The sequence below is a fragment of the Bos mutus genome, chromosome 25 (genome assembly GCF_027580195.1).
Source record: "Bos mutus isolate GX-2022 chromosome 25, NWIPB_WYAK_1.1, whole genome shotgun sequence".
NCBI lineage: Eukaryota > Metazoa > Chordata > Mammalia > Artiodactyla > Bovidae > Bos > Bos mutus.
In genome coordinates, this window is record NC_091641.1 from 38,057,816 (window position 1) to 38,073,955 (window position 16,140).

Here is a 16,140-nt window from a genome sequence, read left to right on the forward strand (position 1 = left end):
TTATCTACAGGAATCCCCGATGGCGTGGGGTGCGGTTGTTACCACTGTTTGACAGAAAAAGGAAACTGAGGCTGGGAGCAGAGAGAAGCCTTGCTGAAGAGTCAGCTGACCGTTCATAACAGCAGGATTTGAACTCAGGCAGGCGCACTCCGGGGCTTCCCAGGTGGCTCAGAATCCGCCTGCCAATCTTAGAGACGCAAGTTCCATCCCTGGGTCTGGAAGATCCCCTGGAGAAGGAAATGGCTACCCACTCCTGTGTTCTCACCTGGGAAATCCCATAGAAAAAAGGAGCCTGGCGGGCTACAGTCCGTGGGATCGCAACGAGTCGGACACGACTTAGCGTCTAAACAACATCAAGGTGCACTCCCAAGCTCCCTTTTCTCAACTGCCATCGACAGTCCTACCACCTGAGAGTAATTCACTAGCTATCGGGGCATAGAGATCCGTCAGGCTGTCCCATCTGACTGGGGGCCCCACCTGGGCGTCAGCCAAGAAAAGGGAGCCCCGGTGCCCAAGAGGGGCATCCGAGACCCGGGTGAGGGTCCTCAGTCTGGGGCGCGTGCGCCAGGCCGCGAGTCAGGGGCGAGGGGGCTGAGGAGCGCGCTCGGGAGAGCCGCCAGCGCGCCTCCGCCCGCCTGCCCAGCTTCTCGAGTGTCCAGGCTGGGAGGTGGGGTGGGATGGGCCGGGTCCTCCCAGGACCCCGTGTCCCCACCCAGATTCCAGGCCGGGCGCCCAGCTCGCTCCAGCCTGGCCGAGGGCGCGCCTGGAAGCCCCGCCCACCCGGCGCCCCTCCCCCGGGAAGGTACGCGCCACCTTCTCGGGAGCGGCGGAGGGAGCCGGGGCCTGCGGGCGCCCCGCCCCCCACGAGTAGTGACCGGCCGCCGCCGCCGCGCCGCACTCGGGGCTCCCGCGTCGCCGCCCGCTCACCTGCGCCAGCTGCCCTCCCCTCGGTGCGCGCCGGGGCCTCCGCCGCCCAGTGCCCAGCCCGGCGCAGCGACCCGCCGCCCCGCCCGGCCGCCACCATGAACTCGCTCTTCAGGAAGAGAAACAAAGGCAAATACAGCCCCACGGTTCGGACCCGCAGGTGAGGGGCCGCACTGGGCCGGGATGCGCGGCCCGGGCCGTGAGGGGAACGGCCGGGCCTCCGGGGCTGCGGCGGCTGGGAGGGGGTGCGCACCGCCCTGGGAGCCCCGCGGGGCGGGGAGCCCAGCCTGGAGTGCGCGACGCGCGGGGACGCGGGCGCCCGAGGGCTACCCTTGAGCTGGGAAGCACGGCCAAGGTGGGAATGGAGGTGGGCCGGGGGCGCGGAAGGAAAACACGCTGTTTGGCACCGGAAAGTTCTAGGAGCCGGGAGAGTACTGGCTTGGGCGCTTAGAGACCAAGGTACTGAGGTGGAGTCACAGGGGGGTGGAGGGGTTCTTCGCGTCCCGCGGTCGCCCTTGGGCCAGGGGTCCTCGCGGGCCAGGAAGCACCGCCCGGGTGGAGAGTGGTGTGTCCGGCGGACGCTACACCCAAGGCGGGGGCGGGGGCGGGGGTGTGTGCACGGACAGAAGCACCGTCTAGGGGCGCACCCACGCGGTGAAGTTGAGCTGGAGCGGGGGGGCGTGGCTGGGGACGTTCACCGACGCTCCTTGGAGGGGCGCGCAGGTGCTTCTGGAGTCGGGGAGGCGAGAGGTGAGGGGACGAATTGGGGGGCGGGGAACGTGCCACCTGCAGCAGAACTTTCCGGCACCTGCCATCCTGCGCTCCAGAGCCTGGTTCGGAGGAAGCCGTGGGTGTGGGGTTGGGGGAACCCGGGCTGAGGCACCCCTGGTCCACACCCGCTACCCCACCCCGAGGTCTGCGGAGCTCCTGGAAGGGCGGTGGGGCCTTCTCCCTGAGTGATTTCTCAGGGGCGTGGCTACCCCTAGCACCCCCCCGCCCCCCTCCACCAACCAGCGCCGAAACTGGCGGCGTCTCTGAGAGCCTCCGGTTCCCAGGGCCGCCTGGGAAGGGAATGACATGTCTCGATGTGTTTGCGTTGAAAGATGTGTTTGCGTTGAAACGGCAGCCCATGTCCGCTTGGTAAGCCTAATGTATTCACTTAATAACCGGTTTAGGGGAACCTCAGTGGAGATGCTGAGATTGAGGGAGGGGGCAAGACCTCAGACCCGTCCTTGGCCTCTCTCTAGGGAAAAGGAGGCAGGGGCTATAGCTGAGAGGGAGCCTTTATCCAACAAGGGGCTTCAGGCAGGTGGGGAAACTAAAAAAAAATTGCAGAGCCCACCTGCCCCAAGTGTATCCACCCCAAAGTGCCCTCATCTGAGACCCCTTCCCCTGGAAGCAGTCCCTCACTCCCTCCCAGGTCAGGGATGAAGGCGAGGAGCCCCGGGCCTGCACTCCCACCCTGCCCCTGTGGTCCAGCCCAGGCAGACCTGTCTGACAGGTGCAGGCGCCCTGGGCCTGGCGTGGAGAGGGTGGGCCCTCCATGTCTTTGTTCAGTCAGTTCAGTCACTCAGTTGTGTCCAACTCTTTGTGACCCCGTTGATTGCAGCAAGCCAGGCCTCCCTGTCCATCGCCAACTCCAGGAGCCTGCTCAATCTCATGTCCATCGAGTCAGGGATGCCATCCAGCCATCTCATGGTGCCCTCACCTGAGACGTAGAGGGTGGGCCCTCCATGCCTTTGAATTCTAGGCTTTTCAGAAACTCCACTCCCCTGTGACCCCACTGCCCCTTCTCCCCTCTGCCTTGTTTCAAGTTCAGAAGTATTTCTTTCCCTCCCCTCCCAGGGTCCCCCCGCCCCCACACACACCCCCGCCACACACACATACAAGCCTCCCTGGTCTTTCCCAACCCCAGGGATTGGGCAGGGCTCTGCACGCTGCTCCTCAGTGGCCAGGTCCAGCTGGCTCTCCAACCCAGCTGGGGTCCCATCCAGTCCCTGAACTATTCTTTCAGATGTTGCACAATCAGGCGCTCTGTGCCAGCCAGGGAGGGCTGTGCTGTTCTTCCCTGACCAAGACCAGGGCCCCTCCAGTCCTCCACACACACGCACACACCCACACACCAGGAGATGGGCCAGCCTTGCCCTGTTCTCCGCCTCCCTCATCCCTCTGAGCCTCCCCTTCTTCCAGCTCTTCATCCGTCCAGTCCCCAAGGGCTGGGCTTGGACCTAACAAAAGGTTATAATGAATCTGGACAATCTGGGAGGGTCTTGGCCTTCCCAGCAGAGAGCAGGAAGGAAGCAATTAACATCCTTTACAGCTTCAGGGACTCAGGGTTAATGGGCATGGGTCCTGCACTTCACAATACCCCTGGCCCAAGGCAGCCACCCGCTGCCCCTAGTTGAATGTGTGATCTCAGCTTGGAGGTCTCTTTCTCCAGGAAGCCCTCCCCGATTCTTCCCAAGATGGGACGAGATTCTTCCTTTGGGCCCTGTGGCCTTGCACAGTCACAGCCCTGTGTAGATGCCAGGTGACCGTGGTCTTGCCAGCCCAGCATGTTCCCCTTGGTGGAGACAAGTTCATGGAACAGATTGCACAGTTGAAGGTAGCCTCTTGAGTGTTACCCAGTGCTTGGCTCTGTACCCATAGCTCTAAGATGTGCTCGCTGGTCACAGGATGCTGGCCCCCAAGTTACTCTTGCACCCTGAGTTTTCTGGGGGCTTCCTCTTCTGTCTGGGGGAGGGCAGGGTTGCCAGTGAGATTCAGCATTGAGGTGGTCAGTTGAACACCTCGCCTCTGGTTCCAGAAAGGCTCAGGAACCTCTATGAATCTCAGTTTCCTCATTTGCAAGGCAGGCCTGGTACTAATATCTTCCGTGTGGGGTTGCTGGGAGGAGCCAACATAACAATGGGGAGGATTTCCCCCCGCCCTGCCCTGCGCTCCCCGCTCCGCTGCCCGGGCACATAGGAAGTGCCCAGAGTGAGGGTCAGCATCCCTGCCCCCAGCAAAGGGAATTCAGGAGCCAGGTGACTTGCACACAACCCCGCTGTCACAGGCTTTGGATGGCACAAGTGAACAGAAATTCGTGGAGAGCCCCTTAGGAGAAAACTGCCCCTCCCTGTTTGTCAGCCTTGTAGCAGCTGGAACTGGGTGTGAACTCCGCTGCTCCTGCTGCCCTGGTTTCTAATGACAGGTGTCGGAACTGGTGTTCACACCTGAGCTAATGACAGGGTCAGGCTGCTGCTGCAGGGTCACCAAGGATAGTGTCCAGCTCAGCGGGGAGGGCCTTGAGGGGCCCTGGTCCTACCGCCCTGCTTGGATGCTGAGAGCACAGCCCTGGCCAGTCCTTGCTCTCCAGCTGTGCCACCTGGGGACAGCTGCATGGCCTCTCTGAGCCTCTGCTTTCTCAGCTGTGGAATGGGCATAAAAATACTACCTGCCTGGTGATATTGTTGGCATGAGGATTAAATGAAATAATGCAGGGAAAGGGTAGAGAATTACAGGAAGCCTCGATCCACAGCAGCTGTGATAGTTATAACTGTTGAATACATTTAAGTAGGCACCTGCTATGTATCTGGGATTGAGCTGACTCCGCAATGGACAGGCAGTGCACTGCACAACTCCTGGGGTGCCATTCTGAGGAGTAGGGGTGGCTGTGGAGGAGAGGTTGACAATCTCTACATTTGATGGAATTTTGCTTAATTACCACTGTGGTTGCAGGACTGTGTCATGGTAGTGATGGGAACCACTGAGAGTTTGGGGGGACATAGAGCTGGACAGATGAGATTTCCAGCCTGATGGCCCTGTTGCTCCCTGACTGGTCTGAAGTGAGATCTGTCAGGGTTAGGGTGGAGACCTGGATTATCGGGGAGGACTTCCTGGGGAGGTGTCTGACCTGTCATTGCGAGGGATGGATGGTTAGACCCAGCTCTGCAGTTAGACTGAACTCTGCCTGTGTTTGAGCTTGGCAAAGAAATTTGGCCTCGCTAGGAGCCTCAGCTTCCCCCTCAGTAAAATGGGACTAATTTTGCCCCTCTACCCAGACCTGGGTCCCAGTGAGCACCCAGCAGCCTGGCCTCAGTTCTTGACCTCACCTATGCAAAGTCCTACAAGAATGGCCCAGTCCTAATGGGGACATCCTGTGGGAGAGGCAGGGCCCAAGGGTTTGGAGGCTGGTGAAAGGGGCGTGTGTCCTCCTGGAAGCTAGCTGGGGTACCCTGGGCCCCTCGGTGATTAAGAGCGTGTCATCCAGGTGTGGGTCCAAGCCCCAGCTTTGCCTCTCCTGAGCTGTGTGACCTTGGGCAGGTCACGAAACACTTGAATCTCAGTTTCCTCATCTGTGAAATGGGAGTGTTGCAGCAGCCATCAGTTGGTGAGGTCGCTAGTGGCTCAAGTGAGAGAATGCATGTGACCGGCCCAGCTCCCAGTGAGTGCTCAGTAAGTCATGGCAGAGACAGTGGTGAGTGCACACTGCTTTAAAGATGAAAAGTGAAACTCGCTCAGTTGTGTCCGACTCTTTGTGACCCCATGGACTATACAGTCCATGGAATTCTCCAGGCCAGAATACTGGAGTGGGTAGCCGTCCCCTTCTCCAAAGGATCTTCCCAACCCAGGGATCAAACCCAGGTCTCCCGCATTGCAGGCGGGTTCTTTACCAGCTGAGCCCCAAAGATGAGGATGGTGCTAAGAACGGAGCTGACCAGGCAGCTGGGCTCCTTCCAGCTGTGGAGGCTGTTGCCCCAGGGGCACAGGAGGTCAGCTGACTCCCATTCATTCACCCTAACATTCATGTGGACCCCACACACACCTTAAGAAGACACATGGAAAGACACACCTGCATGCATTGATTAGTGTCAGTTGCAAAGCTCGAACAGTCTGCAGGAGGGTCCTGTCAGCAAAGTTCCCCTCCCACTACGTGGGTAGCCAGGACTGGAGTGATCCGCCCAGCCGTTTCTCAACACCTGCTGTGCACCCAGCACAGCCATGGATGTTTTATATATATATGTATATATATAAAATCTCATTCTGACACCGAGCCTGTAAGGCTGCTGCTGGTATCCCATTTCACAGAGAAGAACACTGAGGCCCAGAGTAAAGGCACTCGCCTTGCATTCACGGCTCACACATGGCCAATGTTGGGGCCCCTGGAGAAGGAAACTAGGGCTCCCCACCTCAACCTGGGGCTGGTGCTATCTCTGGGGACTGCCCCAGGCCAGATGGTGGAGTCACTGGGTTTTGTATCCCTGACTCCGCCCAGCAACCCTTTCCACCTCCCCTCTCTCTGGCTTTGCCCTCACTTGCCCAGTGCTGTTGCAGAGGGAATGAGACCTGGTGAACTAGATTCAGGACAGAACGGAGCTGAACATGTAACAGTGCTGCTAATGGTGGCATTTCAGACACAGTCAGGGAGCTCCTCTGGGGAGAGGCTTACCTCAAGTCATACCTTTTAGGCAACACTCCTAGGAGAGTGAGGGGCCTCTGGAGGGCCCTGGGGGCTGGGGGAGAAGCTGCCTTTGAGAACATGTCCAAGGCTCCTTGTCAAGAGATTTCTGGCTCCTCTCTGCTCCAGGCAGCGCTGTGTGGGGTGTTGCCAGCGCCACCTGCCACTCTCCAGCCTGCCTGCCTGCCTGCCCTGACCTGTCTTAGGAATGGGGAGACGGAAATGGCCCCTGGTCTTTGTTCTCTCTGCTTTTAATGGGTCTTCTGTCCTCCTGAGCCTAGGCAGCGAGGCCCCCGGTGCCCCTTCCTGCCTCCAGGTAGACTGAGCCCTGCCCTGGCCTCTTGGGTCCCTGCCTCCTGAGCGGGCAGCCCCGCTGGGCCCCCAGGCCCTGTCACCAGTGCCCCTGCTGCAGCTGCTTCACCATTCCTGCCTCTGCCCCATCACCCCACTCCCTCCTCCCCATGGCAGCCAGGGAGCTCTCTCTTGTTGTTCAGTTGCTCATGTCCCATTCTTTGTGACCCTATGGACTGCAGCACACCAGGCTTCCCTGTCTTTCACTATCTCCCAGAGTTTGCTCAAACTCATGTCCATTGAATCGGTGATGCCATCCAACCAACCTCATCCTCTGCCATCCCCTTCTCCTACCCTCAATCTTTCCCAGCATCAGGGTCTTTTCTAGGCAGCTCTTTGCATCAGGGGGCCAAAGTATTGGAGCTTCAGCTTCAGCATCAGTCCTGCCAATGAATATTTAGGATTGACTGGTTTGATCTCCTTGCTGTCCAAGGGACTCTCAAGAGTCTCCCTGCCAGATGTCAGTCTGGTCCTGTCCACCCCCTCCCCGCTGGTTCATCCCACCCCAAGCTTCCCTTTCCTCTCAGGCCCTGGGAACCGCCACCCTGCATACTATGAGTTCGTTCCCCTCTCCTTTCCGTGACCCTTCCAGCCCCAGAGCCTTTGCCCATGCTGTTCCTCCCACCTGGAATGCCCTTCCCACCCCTCTGGGCTCACTTCTCTTCCTCACCTGGTCTCTGTTCCTTGGGGAAGCCCTCCCTAAACCTCTCTTTCCCCAGGCAGATCCACTTCCTGCATTGTCTCCCCCATCTCCTTGGTCACTCTTATCTCAGCGGCCGTTGGGTGGTCTGATGGAGATGAAGGTCTGTCTGCCCCAGAGACTGGCAGGGCGGCACGTGTGCTGAATGAGTGAATGAATGAGTGAGGGTGGCCCTGGGGGCCTGCAGAGGTTTCCCCCTCCTGAAACATCTCAGGCTGATGCAGACACTCATGCTCACACACAAGACACGCACGCACTCGTCCCCACCAAGAAACGGGGTGGGCGGGTGGGGCTTCTATCTAGCAGAAAAGAATAAGGGATCCTGAGCAGAGGACCCCGGGCCCCCGTCCCCACCCCCGTTTTCTGTGCTCTCTGTAAGCAGGCTGCAACAATGCTGTGCGACAAGTGCAGAGACAGTGGAGGCAAAGGAGGGGGATGGGTGCAGAGGGGGCAGCAAGGGTCACGAGACAGCAAGGCGGGCGTCCACGCGCGTCGGCCTGCGGAGGCATCACGTGGTGTGAACAGAGCAAGCTAAGGACGCAGACAGCACATTTGTGTGCATTTGCAAACATTCGTTCCGGGACTTCCCTGGTGGTCCAGTGGCTGAGACTCCGAGCTCCCAGGGCAGGGGGCCTGGGTTCCATCCCTCGTCAGGGAACTGGGTTCCGCATGGTGCAACTCAAGACCCCACGTGCTGCACCTGAGACTCGGCACATCCAAATAAATAAATGTTAACAAAAGAAGAAACTGAGAGATCAGAGTAACAAAAACACTCTTTAAAAAATAAATAATTTAAAAATTCATACAAAGTAATTCCATGTATGTTTATAGAAGCAGACGCCAATATGTAGTGAAAGTTTAAGACAGGCTTAGGAAGAAACCTGTGTAGATCACAACAAACTGGAAAATTCTTCAAGAGATGGGAATACCAGACCACTTTACCTGCCTCCTGAGAAATCTGTATGCAGGTCAAGAAGCAACAGTTAGAACCAGACATGGAACAACGGACTGGTTCCAAATTGGGAAAGGACTACATCAAGGCTATATCTTGTCACGCTGCTTATTTAACTTATATGCAGAGTACATCATGCAAAATACCGGGCTGGATCAAGCACAAGCTGGAAGCAAGATGGCCAGGAGAAATATCAATAACCTCAGATATGCAGATGACACCACCCTATGGCAGAAAGTGAAGAGGAACTAAAGAGCCTCTTGATGAAAGTGAAAGAGGAGGGTGAAAAAGTTCGCTTAAAATTCAACATTCAGAAAACTAAGATCTTGGCATCTGGTCCCATCACTTCATGGCAAATAGATGGGGAAACAATGGAAACAGTGACAGAGTTTATTTTCTTGGGCTCCAAAATCACTGCAGATGGTGACTGCAGCCATGAAATTAAAAGACGCTTGCTCCTTGGAAGAAAAGCTATGACCAACCTAGACAGCGTATTAAAAAGAATACATTTGAATCAGTTCTAATGAGATGGATGAAACTGGAACCTATTATACAGAGTGAAGTAAGCCAGAAAGAAAAACACCAATACAGTATACTAACGCATATATATGGAATTTAGAAAGATGGTAACAATAACCCTGTGTACGAGACAGCGAAAGAGACACTGATGTATAGATCAGTCTTATGGACTCTGTGGGAGAGGGAGAGGGTGGGGAGATTTGGGAGAATGGCATTGAAACATGTATAATATCATGTATGAAACGAGTCACCAGTCCAGGTTTGATGCAAGATACTGGATGCTTGGGGCTGGTGCACTGGGACGACCCAGAGGGAGGGTATGGGGAGGGAGGAGGGAGGAGGGTTCAGGATGGGGAACACAGGTATACCTGTGGCGGATTCATTTTGATATTTGGCAAAACTAATACAATATTGTAAAGTTTAAAAATAAAATTTAAAAAATGAAAAAAAAAAAGCAGAGACATTACTTTGCCAACAAAGGTCCAACTACTGATTTTTCCAGTAGTCATGTATGGATGTGAGAGTTGGACTATAAAGAAAGCTGAGCACTGAAGAATTGATGCTTTTGAACTGTAGTGTTGGAGAAGACTCTTGAGAATCCCTTGGACTGCAAGGAGATCCAACCAATCCATCCTAAAGGAAATCAGTCCTGAATGTTCATTGGAAGGACTGATGCTGAAGCTGAAACTCCAATACTTTGGCCACCTGATGCGAATAACTTGGAAAAGACCCTGATGCTGGGAAAGATTGAAGGCAGGAGGAGAAGGGGACGACAGAGGATGCGATGGTTGGATGGCATCACTGACTCGCTGGACATGAGTTTGAGCAAGCTCCGGAAGTTATTGATGGACAGGGAAGCCTGGCGTGCTGCAATCCATGGGGTTGCAGAGTCAGACACGACTGAGCGACTGAACCGAACTGAGGGAGAAACCAGCGGCTCCAAAATTATGCTCCCCCAGAGGAGGGGGCTCAGAGGGTACTGAATAATAACACTGTTTTTGAAAAAAATCTGAAACACGTATGGCTGAGTGGGAACATCAGTGAAGTCTCGGTGGCATTCTTTTCCATACTTTTCTGCACATTTGAGCTAGGTTAAGAGTTTTCAGTTTTTAAAAGTGAGGGGTGGGCTAGACCAGGGGGGTTGGAGCTGATCCAGCCTGGAGGGAAGCCTGCAGTTCTGGATCCAAGTCCAGTCAGCAGGTAGAGAGCAGGGAGGAAGAGGGAGCGGGCCTCAGCAGGGGGAGATGTCCAAGGCCTGGGGAGCAAGAATGGAGGGCTCTGGATGCGGAGACTCAGAAGTGTGGGAGGGAACCACGGCCAGGAGCGGGAGAGGTGTGGACATGTGACAGCCTCTGAGGCTGAGGTGCAGAGGAGCAGCCATCCTGAATTATGACTGTACTGTCCTTCTTAGACATCAGTGCCCTCGTCTCTCTTTTCCAGGTGAGGCTCAATGTTTTAGAGTCTCAGCGGCTCTGAGCTGGGAGCAGATGAGCTGGCTGCAGAGGTGTCCCCTCTGGTCACCCAGCCCATCCTTTCCTGGACAGAGGGCTTGTCAGGTATTATAAATGCACAGCTGACTGGCCAGAGGCTCCACCCCACCCACAGCCCGCTGACTCTGGAAGGCTGTGGGGCTGCAAGAAGACAGCCCTGTGCAGAATTCTTTGCTGCTCCAGCAGCCGGGGCTCAGATGTCAGACTCGTGGCTTTGAGGGCTTTTCACTTCTCCATGCTGGGATGGGAACTTTCGGGTTCCAGCTGAAGGTTGAGAAAGGATTCAAAGTTTGTGCCACCAGGAACAGCGGAGGCTCCAGTCCTGCTGCTCTGCACCAGGAACTTGACTCTTCCCAACTATAAACTGGGCAACGAAACCCCCATGTTACTGAGAGGGAAGCTGAGGCTGAGGTCAGGGATGGAGGTGGAGTAGAAAGAGCCTGGGTTTGGGAGCCATGGATCCGCTTTCCAGGCCCAGTTGTGCCTCTTGTCAGCTGTGCTGCTGCTGGCCACCTTCCTGCCCCACTGTGGGCTTCACGAAGGTAGGGGCTTTGCAGACCACGTGGTCACTCCCACACCCCCCGAAAGATGCCTCACACATAGTAGGTGCTCAGTGAGCAGCAGTGAGAGGTCTGTTTTGAATCTACAAATTAGAGGCGTGTAGAATCACGGAGAGAACTGGAGATGATGTGTGTAAAAGCATCAGGCACATAGTAGGTGCTTCCTATTTGGAGGCCAGTACTCCTTGTCCACTGGTTTTGAACCCGGAATGATGTCCTAACAACTGGGGTTGTCACAGTTGGCTTGAGGCCCATTTAAATCTTGGAAAAATCTCCAAGACACACCCTGGTGTTACTCAAAGAGGTTTGAACTTGTGTGTGTGTGTGTGTGTGTGTGTGTGTGTGTGTCTGTAACGAGAGCCCAAAAGCACAAGCCTGACATGAGGCCCCGAGGTGGGGAGGCCTTCCCCGGGTGGAAGCAGATTAAACCATGAGACAGAGCTATAGTTACTCCACCAGCAGCCTTCTCACTGTAGAATCTACTTCCCCAGGATTAGTAGACAGTAAATTCCTCCACACCCAGCTAATTATCACTGAGGTTTCTAGTAGGGAGCCTGTCAGTCAGTTGACCTGTCAGTCTGGTAATTTTTGGATGCTTTCTGAGTACTGTTCTCTACAAGACTTCCTTCCTGCAGAGACCTGGGAATTCTTCCTCGACCTTGCAGCACATGACTCTGGTTCGTTTCCTTGTTCCTAGCCCTGCCAGCGCGTTAGAATCACCCGAGTTTTGGGACTTCCCTTGCAGTACAGTGGTTAAGACTCCGAGTTCCCAATGCAGGGGGCCCGGGTTCCATCCCTGCTCGGGGAACTAGGTCCACGTGCTGCAACTAAGACCTGGTACAGCCAAATTAAAAAAAAAAAAAAATTACGTGAGCCTTGCAGGTGATGTCCAGGTCCTATGGCAGACCAATTAGGTCAAAATCAGTGAGGCAGGGCCCAGACTTCAGTCTTCTGACTGAAGAAGCCGTCAAACCCCGTGTTTACGTAACTTGTCCGTAGAGTTACATGTACCTTTGTTGTTGTTTAGTCGCTAAGATACATCCAACTCTTCTGCAGCCCCTTGGGCTGCCCATGGGATTTCCCAGGCAAGAATACTGGAGTGGGTTGCCGTTTCCTTCTCCATGGGATCTTCCAGACCCAGGAATCAAACCCATGGCTCTTGCCACGTCTCCTGCTTTGCTGGCGGGTTCTTTACCGCTGAGCCACCACTGCACCTTGCTCTTCCTTTCAAACAGCTAAAGCAGCAGTTGCCTGGTCTGTCGCACTCTATTCTTTTAGTCCCAACCTTCCTGTGTAATTTTATTTTAGATATGTGCCTTACAAAATGGCGTAGAGTTGGCTTTTGTTTTGTTTTCCTATTCTCCCCTGAGAGTCTTATCCTTTAGCGGGTGAGTTTAACTCATTCTCATTTATTGTACTGACTGCTGTGTTTGGACCTGCTGCTGCCATATATTTTGTATTTCCTATTTATCATGCTTTCTCTTTGTTTCCTTCTTGCTCTCTTCTTGCATTTTATGGGACTGACCTTTATTTTCACAATTAAATTAGGATACAAGGCCTGAAGTGGGCAGAGTGGATGAAAATACCCTGACCCAAACAGTCTGAATCTCTGGAATTACAGTTATTGGAGAGCTTTTCTAAATCCTGCCTATTATACCATAAACTTTTGGACAATAGGACTTAACTTACCTTTTGGTGGAGGTTCTTCTGTGGCTCTTAATTCCAGGATTTGTGTAGGCTGGGGGCTCAACAAATAGGTGTCAAATTAAATAGACATTTTAAGCATGTTGACAGCTCCAGGGACTTGGTGATGGAGAAGGGCCTGTCCCCAGGGCCTGTAAGAGGGGCAGAGAGATGACAAGGAGTTGGGGGTGTGGTGAAAATTTATTCAGCAATTACTGAATATCTGGAAATCTTGGCGATCTGGAAAGCTGACGGGGTGGCAACAGTCACCAGCATGGACACTAACCTTCTGGCCCCAGGCAGGTCTCCCTTCCTGCCCAGGCTCAGTTTATGTATCTGCACTGGAAGCAGTAATAGTACCAAGCTTAATGATGGGTTGTTAGGATCAAAGCAGGAACGCATGTCAGACACTGGGGGAGGGCGTGGCCCAGGGAGGGGTTCCGTCATACCAGTTCCTTCCCCCTGAATGGCCTGTTCAGAGGGACAGGCTGGGAGCCCCTCATGGTGGCATCTTAAGAGAATGAATGACTCAGCCTCACCTACCACCACTGATGGTTACTCAACCACTGGGATAATTATACTGCTGAAGATGCCAACGAGATGTAAGTCACTGTGCCTCCCCTGGGTGGTGAACGCCTTTCTGCTTTGTCTCATGTCCTTGATCTCTCCGCATCAGTTTGTGGAATAGTATTGACAGACCCTGATGCTGGCATAGATTGAGGGCAGGAGGAGAAGAGGGCGACAGAGAATGAGATGGTTGGATGGCGTCTCCAACTCAATGGACATGGTTTGAACAAGCTCAGGGAGATGGTGAAGGACAAGGAAGCCATGTGCTCCAGTCCATGGGGTCACAAAGAGTCGGACACGACTTAGCGACTGAACAACAATATTGACATCCCTTTTGTTCTGAGGAGGTGGCTCCGACACCTGTTCGGATCTTGACACCCTCACTTCCTAACAGTGTGACTTTGAGCAGGTTTCTTAGCCTCAGTTATCTTCATCTGAAAAATGAGGAGAGAAGAATTATTCACATGCTATAAAGTGTCTGCTCAATTCAACATGTATTTATTGAGCCCCAAGCCTGTGCAAAGCCTGGAATTAAAGGCTACAGAAGGGTCCTCCCAAAAGATGAGTAAATCCTTACTGTCCAAAAGTTTATCACCTAATAGAATTAAGAAAAGTACCCCCAGTTACCATGAGGGCATGTTTCTCCCAAGATTGCCAGGTGTCAGGAGGTGCTTCAGGAATAGGCCGAGCGGGTGACGGGCACCTAGTGAGTCCTCTCAGTGTCTGGCTGTGCATTTCTTCAGTCATTTCCTGCACCTCCTGTGTGTGCCTTTGCGGTAGAGACAGGGCAGGTGTCCTGGAGTGAAAGCCTTTGCTCTCTCTAGCCTGGCAGTGTTTAAAGAAAGTGGGGTCTGGGGGCCACCTAGCACCCAAGATGAACTTGGAGGTTCCTCTGAGGGCTGCCTAGGCCCTGGAGGCAGGCAGGACCCAGAAGGGGTTGACCATGGGGAACAGGAGGCCAGGCCCCTTCTCTGAACTCTAGGAGGGGCGAGACTGGGACAGGCTGGTTCCCAGGAGAGGTGTGGGCTCCTGTGCATGCCAGACATTCCGAGACTGATCATCCGGCTCCGCTCGCACCCACTGAGACAGAATTAACCCCAAAAGGGAGGGACTATGGACATCGTCAAGGACCAGAACGTGGGGACTGACTCAGCCCTGGAAGGTGAGGTGGTGCTGGCCAGGGAGGAAGGGCCATCACCATCAGCCACACCTGGTCCCTGCTGGTTCCCATCTTGATGCCCAGAAAGAAAAAGCAAGTTGGGTGTGACCAACAGGTGACAGAACAGTTCTAGGCAGGCAGCGACTGCTGGGGTGGGGGCTTATGGTAGGGCTGTGGCCCCTCTGTAGTGGTATGACCCCCTGGAGGTGGGTCAGGAAAGAGGCCTTTCTCCCAGGAAGGAGGATGGCGTGGCTGGAGCAGGCTACGTGGCAGACTCTGGCCTGTGGCCGTGGGCAGAGACACTGGAGCTCTGGGGGCCCGGGAAAGGGTGTGGGGCTGTGGTCTGTGTGCTCTGGCGCTGTGCACCCAGGCACCGCGCTCTGCTGAGCACAGCTGGGAGCCCTGGATTGTTTTGAAGTCAGGCAGCCAGAGACCCATAGACGAGACCTGCCCTTGGGCAGGTGTCTGGCCAGTCTGGACACTGGCAAAGCAAAGGAAATGACCTTTTTTTCCCCCAATTAATTAATTTACTTGGCTGTGTCAGTTCTTAGTTGCAGTGCACAGAATCTCCACTGTGTCACAGGGTATCTTTCATTGTTGAGGCTTCTAGTTGAGGCTCAGTGGCCCCACGGCATGTGGGATCATAGTTCCCCCACCAGGGATCGAAGCCATATCCCCTATATTGCAAGGTGGATCCTTAACCACTGGACCACCAGGGAAGTCCCAGGAAATGACCTTTTATTAGGTGGCTCTAGGGCACTAGTGGTAAAGAACCCACCTACCAATTCAGGAGATGTAAGAGATGTGGGTTCGATCTCTGCGTCGGGAAGATCCCCTGGAGGAGGGCATGGCAACCCACTCCAGTATTCTTGCCTGGAGAATCCCATGGACAGAGGAGCCTGGTGGGCTACAGTCTATTGGATCATGAAGAGTCAGACGTGACTGAAATGACTTAGCATGTACGCGTGGATGCTGATAACTACCTTATGATGTACGCAGGTGCCAGGCGCTAATGTTCCGAGCCTCCTCCAGCTTCATTATGGCAGAACTGATGGGCTGCAGTCATTGTGGGCTTATCGCAGAGCGGTCCAGGGGCTGCAGAATCACCCAGAACTATGCCGTCGTATTTGTTAACCACTTGCCATGTGAGATGTGCATAGAACAACCTGAGATGCCCTGCAAGTGTAAACCACATGCCAAGTGTTGAGGAAAAGAGAATGTAAACCGTCTCTTTAATAATGTTCTATTGACTATCAGAATAATGGTTTAGCTCTACTGTGTGTGAGTGTTAAGTCACTTCAGTCGTGTCTGACTCTTTGCAATCCCGTGGACTGTAGCCTGCCAGGCTCCTCTGTCCATGGATTTCCCAGGCAAGAATACTGGACTGGGTTGCCATGCCCTCCTCCAGGGGATCTTCCTAACCCAGGGATTGAACCTGCATCCCTTATGTCTCTTGCATTAGCTGCTGCTGCTGCTTCTGCTAAGTCACTTCAGTCGTGTCCGACCCTGTGCGACCCCATAGATGGCAGTCCACCAGGCTCCCCCGTCCCTGGGATTCTCCAGGCAAGAACACTGGAGTGGGTTGCCATTCCTTCTCCAACACATGAAAGTGAAAAGTGAAAGTGAAGTCATTCAGTTGTGTCGGACTCCTAGTGACCCCATGGACTGCAGCCTACCAGGCTCCTCCATCCATGGGATTTTCCAGGCAAGAGTACTGGAGTGGGGTGCCATTGCCTAATACAGCATTAGCTGTATTAGGTTAAATCAAATGGTGTATAAAAGTTGAGTTCACCTG

The 16,140-nt window shown here is 54.4% G+C and overlaps 1 protein-coding gene across 3 annotated transcripts in view; it reads left to right on the top strand.

Moving 5' to 3' along the window:
• Nucleotides 1–735: 735 nt before the first annotated feature.
• PPL (periplakin) overlaps nucleotides 736–16,140 on the top strand; it is a 48,345-nt gene continuing 32,940 nt past the window's right edge. For all 3 annotated transcript variants that reach the window (XM_070362767.1, XM_070362769.1, XM_070362768.1), the window contains exon 1: nucleotides 736–1,084. In XM_070362767.1, coding sequence (XP_070218868.1) covers nucleotides 1,023–1,084 — 62 coding nt within the window. In that variant the 5' untranslated portion in view covers nucleotides 736–1,022. The remainder of the gene's footprint in view (nucleotides 1,085–16,140) is intronic.